This window comes from Crotalus tigris, unplaced genomic scaffold, assembly GCF_016545835.1.
Source record: "Crotalus tigris isolate CLP2741 ecotype Arizona unplaced genomic scaffold, ASM1654583v1 scf7180000018371.15429387391:27106975, whole genome shotgun sequence".
NCBI lineage: Eukaryota > Metazoa > Chordata > Lepidosauria > Squamata > Viperidae > Crotalus > Crotalus tigris.
This window is the reverse complement of record NW_024096970.1, coordinates 21,897,876-21,913,491: the sequence shown is the minus strand read 5'-3', so window position 1 is coordinate 21,913,491 and position 15,616 is coordinate 21,897,876. Positions and strand designations below refer to the sequence as shown.

At 38.7% G+C, this 15,616-nt stretch overlaps 1 protein-coding gene across 1 annotated transcript in view; it reads right to left on the bottom strand.

Annotated features, from left to right (window-relative positions):
- The window catches only part of ALDH6A1 (aldehyde dehydrogenase 6 family member A1), a 20,486-nt gene extending 4,870 nt beyond the window's left edge, over positions 1 to 15,616 (bottom strand). The window contains exons 1-9 of the mRNA XM_039351757.1: positions 15,472 to 15,616; positions 13,420 to 13,479; positions 12,874 to 12,948; positions 10,890 to 11,051; positions 10,448 to 10,526; positions 7,426 to 7,728; positions 6,744 to 6,865; positions 5,652 to 5,841; positions 3,868 to 4,049 (exon numbers count right to left, since the gene is read on the bottom strand). Coding sequence (XP_039207691.1) covers positions 3,868 to 4,049; positions 5,652 to 5,841; positions 6,744 to 6,865; positions 7,426 to 7,728; positions 10,448 to 10,526; positions 10,890 to 11,051; positions 12,874 to 12,948; positions 13,420 to 13,479; positions 15,472 to 15,528 — 1,230 coding nt within the window. The 5' untranslated portion in view covers positions 15,529 to 15,616. The remainder of the gene's footprint in view (positions 1 to 3,867; positions 4,050 to 5,651; positions 5,842 to 6,743; positions 6,866 to 7,425; positions 7,729 to 10,447; positions 10,527 to 10,889; positions 11,052 to 12,873; positions 12,949 to 13,419; positions 13,480 to 15,471) is intronic.

The following is a 15,616-nucleotide window of genomic DNA, read 5'->3' as shown; positions in this document are numbered from 1 at the left end:
AGGGTCTATGTCCCTTTAAGAGCCAGCTGAGCTCTGTTGCTGTGTTCTCTCTCTTCCATTTCCTGCTGTAATTGTGGTTTGTTGGATCCTGTTGTATTAGCACGTGTATGTATATTGTTCCTGGTGTATGATGTTGTAGATAATGTAAGATTAAACCACTATTTAATATAAACTGTTTACTGTTTTTACTCCTGGGTTACCTTGCGCAATAAGATTGTGCATGCTCTGACAGGTTATGGGCCCAGAGAGAGGAGAAACCCAGTGAGAGCTTGACCCAGAGCCAGAGGAATTAAGGCTTGTGGTTTGTGGTGGTAGCAGGCAACATGGACTCCATCAGCGTAATGGGAGGAGGTTTCGTAATATCTCGTCTGAATGAGACAAACTACCTCTCCTGGAGTCTGAAAATGGAGATGTACCTGCGAAGGGAGGAGTTGTGGATAATAGTTGCTGATCCACCTGCAGCCCTGGATGATGGGGACTGAAGAAAGAATGAGAAAGCATTGGCCAGCATAATCCTGAGTTTGGAGGAGAGCCAACTGATACACATGAAGGATCTCCAGTCTGCTAAAGAGTACGGGAAGCTTTATGCATAGTGTACATGAGAGAGACTGCGAGCAGCAAAGTAATGCTGACAAGAAAGCTATATAAGGCCCAACTGAAACTGGGAGAGAGCATGTCTATGCATTTGCAGTCCATGAGAAAGACATTCCTAAAATTAGAGGAAAGAGGAATGACTTTTACTGAGGCACATAAGATATATGTGATGCTCAGTTCGTTGGACAATTCATGGGATGTCCTAGTGACCAGTTTAGCGTCCATGCAAGAGAACAACTTAACCATGAGTTATTTTACTGGACAGTTGCTGGAGGAGGAACAGAAATGGCAGGAAAACCAGCAGAGAGGTGATGACAACACACAGAACAGGCCTACAACTGCAACATCCAAAGAGTAGCCGAGAATGTTTGTGTAGTGAAACACTGCTTCAAGTGTGGTTCTACAGAGCATCTCCAGAGACGCTGCCCTGAGAGGAGAAACAGAAGAGCAGCGAGACAAGATTGTAGAGCTACACAACCAACATTTTCCATGTCAGCAACATTAACTGAAAAAAATCCCACTTGATTGTTGGACAGAGGGACGAATCAGCATATTCCAAATGACCCACAAATGTTTTCAAACCTAAGACCAGCTAAGCAAACATTTATTAGCTTGGCTAATGGACAAAAATCTGCTCTTAAAGGGGAAAGTAAAGTTTATGTAACTGGTATAAGAGAAATGGATAATGTATTATATGTACCAGAGTTAGACCTTAATTTACTCAGTATTTCGAGCTTAGATAACATGGGGTATGAAGTAATGTTTGCAAAAGGTCAATACACCATAAGGAAAGGTGGGAGGATTTGTGCACAAGGTGTTAAACAGGATAATTTGTATGTACTAGGAAAGCAGCAGGATGGTTGTGCACGCACGAACACTTACAAACACTCCCATGCATGATAACTGCGTACATTACACAGGAGGTTAGGTCATGCAAGTTTTAGAGTGCTGCAAAGGATGCCAGACCTAGCTGAAGGATTACACATTAAGCAATGAAACACATATTTAGATTGTACTATTTGTAAGGAATCAAAGTCCAGAATGTATCCTGTAAGTAAGACAAACTCAAGGCAAACAAACTGAGTTTTGCAGTTAGTGCATGCTGATTTAATTGTTCTTATGGCATCCTCTCTAGGAGGAGCTGGGCACGTACTAGTCTTAGAAGATGACTACACCAGATATGGGTTTTGCTATTTATTAAAGAGCAAAACAGAAGTTCTATAACAGTTCAGGCAATAGGTGAACTTTGTAGAGAGAAGGTATGGCCATAAAGTATGCCAGCTGCAAACAGACAGGGGAACAGAGTTCATGTCTAATAATTTCCAAATGTGGCCGAGGAATTTAGGCATATGGCATAGACCTACGAACCCGTACTCGCCAGCAGTAAATGGAGTGGCTGAAAGGAGAAATGGTATACTGCAAACTATGAAAGACTCATTTGCTGGCAGATGCAGGAATGAGTAAAACGTACTGGGGAGAAGCCATGAAAACAGCCAACTATTTAGTAAACAGGGTATGTTGCTATAAATGAAACTCCATATTTCCTGTTATATGGAAGGAAACCTTCATTGGCTCACCTAAGGACAGTTGGCAGTTATGCCTGGGTTGCATATTCCCAAAAGCACCTGAAGGAAAGGACAGAAAAAGGCCAGGAAACTAAGGCTTATTGGGTATAAGCCATGTTCCAAAGGGTATAGATTCACAGATGGAACAAAGAAGGTTGTGATTTCAAGGTCTACCAGTTTTGCAGAACAAAACAATTGGGACAGGGTGCATTCTAACACCAAGGTGTTCAGGCCAACGTGTAGCACTAGTTCTCAGGAAGGAAAGACTACACAAAGCCCAATGAAGGAAGAACAGAATACAGGTCAGAAATAGTATGGATAGGATAAACCTGAGGTAAAGAGAGAAGTCACAGAAACACAAGAACAGATTATACCAAGGAGGCCTGAACGTAGCAATAAAGGTGTATCTCCTGATCAGGTCTCAGCAAGTGGAGTTAGAGCATATAGTGTAAGGTATGAACCCCGTAATTACCAAGAGATGTTATGATTGCCTCAAGTAGAACAGGATAAATGGAAGGAGGCTATGGACAGAGAAATAGAGTCTATGAATGTGCATCAGGTGTTTACCTTATGAGATTACCAGCAGGAACAAAGGCTGTGGGGTGTAAATGGGTATATAAAAAGGTTTTACACAGTAATAAACTGCAGTATAACGCAAGGATTTATACAGAGAAAGAATGTTCATATGCTGACTAAGTCTTTAAATGAAGGCAAGCATCAAGATTGTGTAAAAGCATGTGGGTTAACAACTGTTTAGCTTGAAATGGGAGGAGTGTCAAGGTAATGATTTAGAACAGGGGTATCAAACTCGCAACGTCACGTGATGTGTCGCAACGTATCACGACTTTTCCATTACCGGCAATGGGATGGGCGCGGTTTTGGCATGACGCATCCGGCCCATGGGCTGGCAGTTTGACAACCGATTTAGAAGCTAACCAGCTGATGTAATGTATGATGTAATGGGAATGACTCAGCAGGGTCTATGTCCCTTTAAAAGCCAGCTGTGTCTCTTTAAGAGTCTTTGTATAAAAGGAAGGCTCTGCTGTTGTATTCTCTCTCTTCCATTTCCTGCTGTAATTGTGATTTGTTGGATCCTGCTGTATTAGCACGTGTATGTATATTGTTTCTGGTGTATGATATTGTAGATTGTGTAAGATAAACCACCATTTAATATAGACCACTGTTTACTGTGTTTACTCCTGGGTTACCTCGCACAATAAGACTGCATACTATGACAGTTATAAATTGAGGACTACTTGTAACTTAGCCGTTCTTCCTCTACTCTTTTTACTGTATTTTAGGCAGGATGTAGCTTCCTATGCCTGCAGCCTAATTCTTGAATACTCTTTGTAAATATTTGTATGCTAGCCAAAATTCAGTATTTAAATTTTGAGTACTTAAGATGCCTATTTATAATGTTTTATTCAGGAGTAGGATTCACCAGGCATATCTACCTTTGTAATTTCTTACGTTTCCCCTTTTGGATATACATAAAACATATTTTTGCCATTTCACTGACAGATCATTTACAAACTATTCAGAATCCACTTTACTGCAAAGTAAGCAAACTTCAGGACATTTTTAACATTTCAAAAAATAATCAGACACTAATTATTTTAATATGAGAGGAAGAATTATTTCTTGGATCATTTTAGATTTCCCTTCTTTATTTTTAAAATTGGTAAGAATGATCAATCCACTAACTCACCTTGACTTTACCAAGAATAGTAGGTCCAACGAAATTGCCATTTTCGAATCCTTTCACTCTGATTTTTCGACCATCAAGAAGAACATTAGCCCCTTCCTTTGCTCCACTGTCAATCAATTGGCAGACCCGTTCCCTAGCCTGTGGACTGATCAGGGGTCCCAGATCTGCTCCAGGCTGATCTCCTATAATACACAAAAATTCCTCAGAGCCTAAATCAGGCTTCATTAAAACTGCAATAAAATAAGACAGTTAAACAAAATATTCTGTAACAGGTCATCGGGCTGCACTTAAGATTGCTATTTAATATTGCTATTAACAATTGCTATTTAATATTTGTTCAATATATTTTGTTTACCCAAGGTACAATAGCCATCATATTATTTAGTTTAAGCAACTTATTTCTTACTATTCGTACTAAATGCTCTAGTTCTTCCTTTTTGTATTCAGATATTTGCCTAGGCAAGTAACCCATTCTATGTGTTTTTAAATACTGTAATAAGCATTTTGGTTGCTCTTGTAGGTACCTTATTAAGCAATATTGAACTATCTCAACTTAAGAAAAATGCAAATTTATCTAAATAAGTTATAATAGCATTTGCAATGGTCATTTTGGGCTCAAAGTGAGTATTTCAGAATCAAGATGCCCTCAATTCGACAAAATCTTGGAACAGCATTGCTGAAATTGACCCCTGCTGCAAGTCAAGAATACAAGGGTCATTGAAGTTGTTTATGTTAAGACTAACATGGGAAGAATGGAATCGTCTTGCCCCCATCCATCTGCTAGAGAAAGAGGGAAGCAAGGAACTTGTTTACCTGTTCTCTGGCAGAAAGAACCCTTTGTTCCAACTGCTAGTTACTCTTGAATTATGGTAGCAAGGGGAAAAGATATTGTACCATTAGTTAGAGGAACAAGAACCATCAACTGCATGTCTTCCTAATCTGCAAGCCTGGTAGAACTTTATTTTTTTCATTTATGTTGGTGACTTTGGAGTATAGTTCTGGTAAGCAGGATATAAATGAACAAAATAAAGACCCATTGTGGTACACTGTGATTATCTACATCAGTGGTTCTTAACCTGCGCGATATTGCCCCCCAGAGGGCGATTTCATTTTTCAGGGGGGCGATGGAACGAAAAGGGGGCGATATGGGGGTGATGGAGCGAGAAGTTTTGGGGACACTTTTGAGACTTTTCGTACAGTGAATCGCTGTATATCTGTCATACAAAAACATCAGATCGCTTGCTATTAGTGGATTGAATTGTGTTTTAAAATGTTCCTCCAGCTAGCTTCAGTACAGAATGCCGTACATATGTGAAGACACATCGCTTATCTTCATGCACGTTGCACAGCAGGCTCTACCCATACAGTGGCATGCCATCGGCCAGAATATGGGAGATATGGAAAAAAGACCAGAAATAAATTATTTGCATCAATATGTCCTGATGACAATTTTAAAGAAAACAAAAAAAGTGTTTGCATAAATTGAAGAATTATTTCCTATGTTGTGATTGAGAGGTTATGTTGGGGGAGTGGGGCGATGACAACTCCCTCATTGGCTAAAGGGGGCGATTCATTCAGAAAGGTTAAGAACCACTGATCTACATCAATCAGCTTTCCTCAAACAAATGTCTTCCAAATTTGGTGTATTTCAATTTTGAAAACCCTAAATAAATATAGTAAAATGCTAAAAATGTTGGGAAATAGTTCATCTAAGGGAATCAGACTAGGAAGGCTGTTCTATATGCAAACAACTGCCCATTACAGACCAGATTATAAAAACACACCTGCATTAACGCGCAAGTTCTTTGCTTTTTCCACCAGTTCTGGTAGCCATTTCTGAGACTCCCCTACCAAGATTGCAGCAGATAATGCCATGCACCGCTGGCCAGCAGCTCCAAAAGCTGCTCCAATCAGTTGATTTAGTGTGTTCTCCTTATTGGCATCCGGCATCACTACTCCATGATTCTTAGCTCCCTACAATATAACATACAGGCCCTCAAATATACTGAATGCACATTTTATAGCTATCTCTAGGTCTGCCTTTCTCGTATATATGCAAGCAAGAAGTTAAAAATAGCTGAAGTATATAAAACATAAAAATCTCATGCTTGATGAAAAGCTGACAATAGTAAAGAAATGTTGGAAAAGCCCCATATGCATGAATTCACGCACAACATTGTGACTCTCTAGTAAAATTGTACAAAATAATTGTTTTGATTGACATGGGAAACATAGTTCAATTATATAACATTTAATTAATCATGTATGTCAAACTTCAGGATGTATCATCTAATTCCTGTAATTCCTAGTTAGCTTGTCTAGAGTTTTTTATCCTGCATTTATTTACTCTGGAATTTTCTGTGGCAAAATAAAATCAGAATTGTGCTGGTAAATCAATTACAAATGAAGATAAGGACTTGATGAAGATGGGAAGGCAGAATGTATACATTTTAAGCATATTTTAAATATTATATTATTCTTTAGCTCCCCAAAATTTGTATTGGAACAGGGAATATAATACTCTAACCAGCACTGAGAATAACTAGAAGATATAAGTAAGAATAAAAATAAACAAATATTTTCACTAAAGAGTTATTCAGTTGCCCAATTCATACAGAACATTTAAGTCGGGATTTTTAAACATGAGATCCAAAGTGAAGAAAAGCTTTGCATTAGAAACCAAACCATTGTGCTTTTTTCAATATATAGACACTGTATAAATAATTTGTTTAGCTGTATTTGAAATGACAATTTTTGTCATTTCAATGAAACTGTAAATCAGACCTGAAGTTTAAAGCACAAAATAATATTTCAAATGGTTTAACAGATAGCTTTTTGGTAAAAATGGAGTGATTTTTAAAAATCTGAGTTTTTACCATATTGGCCTGGACTCTCTTGCCATGTTTTGAACCTCTTTCATAGATGTATTCTCCAGCCTGATTAGATCCAACAAAGCTGATGGCTTTAATATCAGGATGATCACAAATAAAGGTCACAGCTTTAAACAAAAACAAAGAAGAAAAATGAAACACTGATAATTACAAGACATTATTAAAAATCTTTTCTGTACAGTTTATAAAAGTAATAATTAAAAATTACTCATTTTTTCCCATCTCCAGTTATCCTAAACACTAAAACTGTAATGTTCTCAATTAATGTCCTTACAATTAAAACCTTGTTTTTTGAGGGGTGGGGGGTGGGTCAGCTACTTGGATTTCCTCAAATGGTACATTTACTTCTTTTTCACTACATGGAAGCACAAATGCATAATCACAATTATTTGATCTATGGTCATAAACTACCCAATCACACTCTATAACTGGGATACCCAAAAGCAGTGGCAATAGACATTTTCTAGTCATTTGATAATATACTTATGAAGAGGGGACTTTGGCTGCAAAAAAAGTGATGGAAGAATTTACTAATTCCTCAATCTGAATTAGTAAACTAGGAATACAAGCATGTAACTTGAGTATTTTCCCCTTTGTTTGATTTATATGTTCCATACCATCTGTACACCGAAGGGGGGAGGCCTTTCAAAGCCTCTCTTGCCATTACCTTCATGTTGTCCATGGATAATGTTTAGTGTTCCATCAGGTGCACCAGCATCCTGCAACAGCTGTGCAAGAAACATAAGGGCTCCTGGAACACGCTCCGAGGGCTTCATCAAGAAGGTGTTTCCACACACCATGGCCATAGGAAACATCCAAAGAGGAATCATAGCTGGGAAGTTAAAAGGTGCAATGCCTGCACATACACCCAGAGGCAAGCGATAGGTGCAAGTGTCCATGTCTTTAGTAATGGAGGGAAGGGTTTCACCCAACATAAGAGATGTCACACTGCATGCATGTTCAACGACTTCTGCAAACAAAACAAATAGAAAAGTATCTCTCTCAGTTCCTGTTCTTTAACTTCCAAATTCTTTCTTCAAATCATTTAAGTTTTAAATGCAACTATAGCATTGATGGCGAACCTTTTAGAGACCGAGTGCCCCAAAACTGCACCGCCCCGTCCCGTCCCTGCTCCGCCCCACTGGCCCATCCCCACTCCGTGCTCCGCTCACTCTGCCCTGCCCCACCTGCCCGCAGGGTCACCCACCGCTTCCATGGCCCGCAGTAGATCGCCCAGAGGCCTAGCAGTGCCAAGGCGGCCACACCCTCCGCCCATGCCCCACAGCATCAACTGTGCGTGACGGGGCATGAGGGCAGAGTCTTGTCCCCGCTGTCCGGCTGCCATGTCCTTGGCTGCGCTGCTCCGCACGGGCCGCGCCTGGGGGCGACTCTCCTCTGGGGGGGCTGCTGGTGAGGAGCGGGCCGCAGGGGGAGGCGGAGCTGGGGCGACAGCGCACGTGGCCACAGAGAGGGCTCCGAGTGCCACCTTTGGCACGCGTGCCATAGGTTCGCCACCACTGCACTATAGGTAGCCCTTAACTTAGAACAGTTCATTTAATGACCATTCAAAGTTACAACGGCACTGAAAAAAATGACTTTTGACCATTTTTCACACTTATGACCACTGCAGCACCCCCATGGTCAGGTGATCAAAATTCAGACACTTGGGAACTGACTCATATTTATGAAGATTTGCCAGGTCCTTGGGGTCCTGTGATAATCTTTTGCAAATTTCTGACAAGCAGTCAGACTCACGTAACAACCATATTACTAATTTAACAGCTGCAGTGATTCAAAACATAATTCATAACATACAATGATTCATAATTCAGAACCGTAGCAAGAAAGTTCTTAAAATGGGGCAAAACTCATTTAACAACTGTCTCACTCAGCAACAGAAATTTGCTAAATTGTGGGTAAATTATGGCCATAAGTTGAGGACTACCTGTACAACCCTAAGAAAAACAGACAGAAAAAATACAGAAAGAAATCTTGGGTAAAGCCCATCTTCCCAACCTGGTGAATCTAGGGTTGCCAACTTCCATCTGAAATCAATCCTGTAGTTTTTCCTCTTCCCTCTCCCCACTAAATGTTTCTAAGAGTCACTGATAGTGTGTATTCATAGTGTAGATATATGCAAATATCTGCCAGAAGACACACTCTAAAAAACACACAGAGACAGGACAAAAAATAATGAGTTAATATCTATTGACTGAAAATATTTGCCTGTAAAACAGTGTGCTGCATTTAGAAATTAACAGATTATCCTTCTGCTTGTACTAGTTATTTTTTCATACATATAGTCCAATCTTACACCCAGAAGCACACTATATATTCCCTTTCTTTCCAAACTAAAAGAAGGAGAAAACACTAAGATGGAGTGCTTTTAGAAAAGAAAGGGGAAATGGCGGTAGTGGAGACAAAACTTGTATAAAAAAAGAAAGAGGCAACTTGAAAGAGAAATAAAATTTTAAAAGCTCTTTTTAGAAAGGGTTATTTTCTGCAAACAAGAAACAATGGGACAACAAGGACAAATATATCTAAAGAAGAATAAGGGGGGGGGGGAATGTAAATAATAGATTACCGTAACGAAATTGCTTTTTTTTTTTAAAAAAAAAGAGTATACACTGTGTGTGTATGTGTGTTATGTTTTGTTGTTTTAAAAAATAAAAATAAATTTAAAAAAGGGGTTATTTTCTCCAGACTAACATCGCTTTCCAATCAAGGATACTCAGAGTACTGTTCAAATGTATCTTTTCAGCAGGAATGTCTCCATCTCTTGCTTATTCCTTTATTTCCAATAGTTTCTTTGTGTCTTATATCTGGCTTCCTGAATTCACAGGTATTTTGGTGCCATAAATCTGGTTTTGTGCCAACAATGCACCTATATTCCAAATTAGGGGTCCTGTTAATTGTCCTAAACTCAGACAATGAACCTCATAGCCCAGAAAACCTGGCATTCAGCTGGCACTTGTACATATAAATATACACAATTATTCCCAAGCCTTGTAGTAAGATTTGGACTTTGGCAGTGTAGCAGCAAAAGTGATACATCAGTAAAAAGAGGAGTTTGTTATACCAAAATGTAATTCAAAACTTGACAATCATAGATAATTCTGCAATATCCCATTAAGTGGCTATAAGATTAGGGATACGGTATATAAAATTCAACAATTTAGGAATGTCATATCCAGGTCAGCTGAATGCATTTTAGATGTGAGCAATTTGCAGCCAGAAACCACCAAATTATGCCCCAAAGTGCTATGAACGAGAGGAAGTACTTTGAAGAAGGGCAGGAGATATACATAAGAAATACATAAATAATAAGAAAACAAACTAGCCAAACAGACTACCTCAGATGAAGCTGATAATCTAGAAAGAATGCCCTAATTGAAGTCTCCACTGAGATATTTGGATAAAATTGTCTTCATGGTTCCTCCCAACTTTATGATTCTTTGATACCAGCATAATATGAATAGTGGGGGAAAATAGGATTAAGACTGAACAAAAACCATGCAAAAAGCATTTATAATGATTATGGTGCATGAAATTCCCAATACAATAGTTCAGAGGTAGGAGCTGTGCGCCTGAGATCCTGAGAGTTAAGTTCTTTGGAAACATTCTCATCTTCCTATAGCCCCTAAAAACTGTTCTCCATGTACAGCAAGAGGCAAACATAAACAGCTTACGTAGGCCCCGGAACACATCTCCCTCTGCATCAGCCAAGGTCTTTCCTTGCTCCAAGGTGATCAGTTTTGAAATTTCTTTCTGTAGATAAGAAGAGAATCAATAAATGAGGAAAAAACTACAACAATTCAGCAAATTTCTGGAAAAACACATTGTTTTGCAATAGGCCAATTTACCCAGAAAACAAAAGATGACTTACAGTGCCCATCTTCCCTACTTTTTAATTAGTGCCCAGTGCCTATCTTCCCTACTTTTTAGTTAGCATTTTTTGACAAAACCTGAAGACCAAAGCTTGATATGTTGGCAAAAGAAAGAATGAATATAACGAACATTTTTCTACACTTATGAAATTTTTGTCTATTTGTAATATATACATGAATAGGCGAACACTCTTTAATTTTGTTCTTCTTTGCATTGGCTCTTTAGGAAAGAGCAGTTCCTCACCAGATTATCCTTGATCAGTTGCTGGTACCGCAGGAAGATTTGCTGTCGACTCAGAATAGATACTTCAGACCAGCTTGGCAAAGCCTTTTTGCACGAAGCCACTGCTGCTTCCATCTCACTCTTTGTGGCTTTTGGGACTCGACCAACAACTTCATTGGTAGCCTTTTAGAATGACATTTCCGTAGAATTAAATAATTACAACAACTGAAATTCTCCCAGTAGCCATCCAAGTGTTCTTTAGACCAGGGGTCCTCAACCTTGGCAACTTTAAGACTTGTGGACTTCAACTCCCAGAATTCCTCAGCTAGCTGCTCGCTGAGGAATTCTGGGAGTTGAAGTCCATGAGTCTTAAAGTTGCCAAGGTTGAGGACCCCTGCTTTAGACAGCATGACTCTATTATGGAATGTATTCCCAGTGCTATTTCCAAATCAAAGTAAAGATACCTAGATTAATATTGCTGTTTTTAATGTAGTAATAAAAACTGTAAACTGTAATATGCAGCCGGTACATTGATTATATAGTTTTCCAAGAACATATTAAGAATATTTATGTTGCTCCACCTAAAGCAGAAATGGCACATCCAATCAGTAGGTTTATTTCTCAACCCCACCTCTCCTTGTAGACAAAGAAAAATTCTTATCTCCAAGCAGTTGCTGACTGAAGATAAGAGCTTTCCCTTAACCTGGGCAGAAATAGGTGATTAAAAATAAGAGTGATTTTGCTACTTCTGTCTGGAATCAATCTTTTAAAAATTTTCAAGAGGCCTTCATTGCACAATAATTAAATATTCTGGAAGGAATATTTAGTTATCAAGGAAAATACATGGAAATAGCCATAAAAACCACCAGCAGTTGAAGTCACCGTAAAGACATTTTTAAAAGTCCTTAGAGACCATGTTGGGAAGGAAATCCCAATGAAAAACACCCCTTTTTGATGAAATTAGGCTTTTTAAAAAATCTCTATTGAGGCAGCTTCAGAACACCTGGCAAGGAAATGACTACTTGCCTTTTATCATCTGCAGCCTAAAGCCTCCATTACCTTCAATTGTGGTTCTTAAAAACCTAATTGTTATTTAGAGTGCAATTATTTTTTTCTGTGTAGGGAGCCCTGATAGTTTGGGGAGAAGTGTATTTGGACAGGAGAATGCTTGGACAGGGTAAAGCTGAAAGAATGGGAAACAAGAAGGATGAGATTTGCATGTGGCTTCATAAAAATATATTTGGAGCTCTATGTCTATTGGCCCAGCTCACCCACTCAAAACAATGGCCCCAACTAATCCTGGGATAGCATTCTGGCAAATGTTACTATCCATTCCTGACAGTTTGGTCCTTGGTTCCAAATATATTCTTCTCTCAAGTTTAATTGTTGAATTAATAAAACTGGCTTGAACATCTCCAAGATCATTTCTGGAGGATCCTCTGGAATGGATTATGGCAAATAGTGGATGGGAGATTACAAAGTCCTATCGCATTAGTGGATTTCCAATAACACAATATTGGATTTGAGTAAATGCTTCCTGTCCTGACCCATCAATGAGAACATGTGATATTTTTATGGGTTTATACAAAATGAACTTCGTGTTAATAAACTCCATTAAAAAGTGCATTACCCAGAGCTATAATTTAACCAGTTTCCATAAACTCTCTACAAATATGCAAATATTTTACACCTTGATATAACAAGAGTTTGAAATTAAGGAAAAGCTTATTTATTCTTAATTTCCTAAAGAGGATGATTTAGAAGAAGCAATCAGCCTAAAGGAAAATATGTGTGGAAGCAACTTCATGCAAAGGATTCCATTTCTCCTCTCACATATTTTCCTGTAGGCTGCTTGCTTCTTCCAAATCATCCTCATTAGGAAATTAAGAATAAATAAACTTTTCCTTAATTTCAAAATCTTGTTATAGCATATTTATTTAAATTACTTAAAAATAGTTTAGAATGTCATTTGTTTTCTGCTCAAAAACAAACCAATATTACTTACAGGGTTGTAAATTTCAATCCATTCATTACTTTTTGACTCCACAAACTTGCCATCAATGAACAATTTGGTTGTTGGCTATAGAATACAAAATGCTGGTTAACGCATACCCAAATGTTGTAAAAGCAAGATCAGATTACTCTTTGCATTTAATAAAACTCATATTAATTCTATTTGTCCCCATTTGCTATTCATGGTATCTTTTACAAAAACAGAACTTTTATTTTTGATTAATGTTAATGAATCTCAAAGTAAGTGGATCAAAAATTCCTGACGGCACAATCTGCAAGATTGTTAAAGCCATTTTTATTACAATAAGCAGTTAAGCCCACTCTGGTTACTCCTCTTTTTGTTGACAATAATATGTTTTGCTCTAAGGTCAAAGTATCCCAGACAAAGTGATGATGCCCTAGTCTTAACTGTTGTTTTACTTTAAAGTTGACCAGAATGCTATTCATCTCCATCTACAAGTTGAGACAAATAATGCATAATGGAGAAACATTTGCTTTATTCTAAGTTAATCTTTGTTTTCTTTCAAAAATAACTTACCACTGAAGTGGAGGAAATAAATGATGAGGAATGCCAGTTGAAATTTGTCTTCCTAGAGATCTATAACGCAAAAAGGAAACAGAATCAACTAAGCACATCTATCCTACATTTCAAGAAGAAATCCAACTAACTTAAACTTGCCCAGAAGTGAGAAGTGAAGACACACCACATTCAGTTTTCTAAATTTTAACAATCATAGCAATAATCGTATTATTAATATATTCTAGTGTTAGTAGCCTTAGTTGAATCAGGAAGTAAATAGATTCCATATAAAAATAAAATATTGAAATAAGGTTGCTCCTATTAATAAAGGCAAACCGATCACTGCTTAACTAAAGTTTTACATAGCCCTTATTTCAAAAAGGTAACTGTAAAATTCACAGTATAATTTGAAAGGCAATACAACAGAGGAAAGACTAAATCTCAAAAAATTCAGTCATAAAATATTGTACTTACATTGACCACCAGGAGGCATTACATTACTTGTTTCATCTTTATTGGGAATTATCAGATGCTGGTAGTCAGTTTTTATAGGAGTCAAACCTTTTACTGATAATCTCATGTACATTCATATTTTTTTAAAAAATTATATAGTGTATTCACTTTAGGAATTATCCATGTGCTGATGCTTGGCAGTTGCAGGAAAAGATATTTAGAAGTTACCAGTACTGCAAGGTTTTGGATTGTCTTTTGAGTAGCTATTGCTGTTTCTCTTTACTACTTTTTCTCATCGTAGAATGTAATATGAAAAATATTTTTGAATAGGTCACTCTAGTTGAAGAAAATTAAAAGAAGTTATGCTTCTGTCTAAGAATTCTGTAATGTTTCCTTCCAATTGTGTAGGAAAATCAGCAGTAAACAATTTCCAGTACTTATTGACTACCGTAATTAATTTAAAACTTTTTCACCAAGAGCTCAGAGGCATATATGGGAATCTTCCTATATTTTATTCCCACAATAGCAAGCATGATATCAAACATAGACTCAAACCAATGCTGTTCTAATACCTTAAATGCTTCATGTTACATTTGACTTTAATAGGACATTATCACTTGAAATAGGCCTGAGAGTTCAAGCCTATAGTCCATATGTTACTTCACCATGTAACATTTCCTAGCAAAGAAACTAATATAGATATTGAATGGAGAAAAGTCACAATGTTCCCTCTAGTAGAAACACAATGCTCCTTAACAATCACCACTACCATCTACCTTCTTCTGGAAAAACAAGCTTGATTTTGGTTAAGTTTATTTATTTATCAACTTCTACCTCACTTCATATTCCTCCCTAAGATGTAGGAATCTTATTGTCTCAAAATCTTTACAAATTCTCTTGACAGTCCCGGGAATCCACAAATGAGATGAGAGAGGGGACTCCCCACTTTCCCACAGCCCATAACCCCCCTCCCTCCAGCCCCTGGGTCCCAATCTTCATCAGTGCCCCCACAAGTGCAGCCTTCCAGCTGATATATTTACAGACAATTTAAAGTAGGCAAGGCTGTCCTATATGCAGAACAGCTTATAAGAAGAAGGCCGAACACTAACTAAAAGGTAGGCAGCTCTTCGTTTTCTGCTGGAGTTGCAGGGTAATCAGCGTCTGGCCCACAAGGAAACCTAATGGACTTTGGCTTGATCTGAAAAAGGCCTTTCTCAAGCTAGCCGTGCCCACGCAGAGCTGAATTTTGCGCAGATCTTGGGATCCTAATCCGTTCTTTCTTTGAGACCGATCTGAAGTTTACAAAAACCTAAGCTAGTCTTGCCAGCAGCTGCGTGATCTCATCGAGGGCGACCCAGATGTTAAAAGGCTCTTTGCCCGGAGGAACCTCCAAGCAGGACAATCATCGAAGGTCTACCTTGTTCTAGGGCAAAACGCCGCCGCCTTTAATGAACAGAAGTCACTCAACTGTGAGGAGTTAAGAGCAGTGCGCAAAATGCCACGGACGAGAAGGATCTCCCCGCCACGCAAACGGCAGCGCTGAACTCCGCACGTGCAGGCTAGATGACATCTCCCCCCCCCCTTCGGGAACACTCCGTCTCTTTCGCGCGATCTCACCTCGAACCAGAAGCGCCGCCCTCCCCGGGACCCCCGAACCGCAGCCACAACCGCCATTCTTCCAACGACCACCTGCCGCCCAGCGCCCTGCCCACTCCCAGCTCAACAGCTGGGCACCGCCCATCCCTTGTCTTTGGCCAACCCG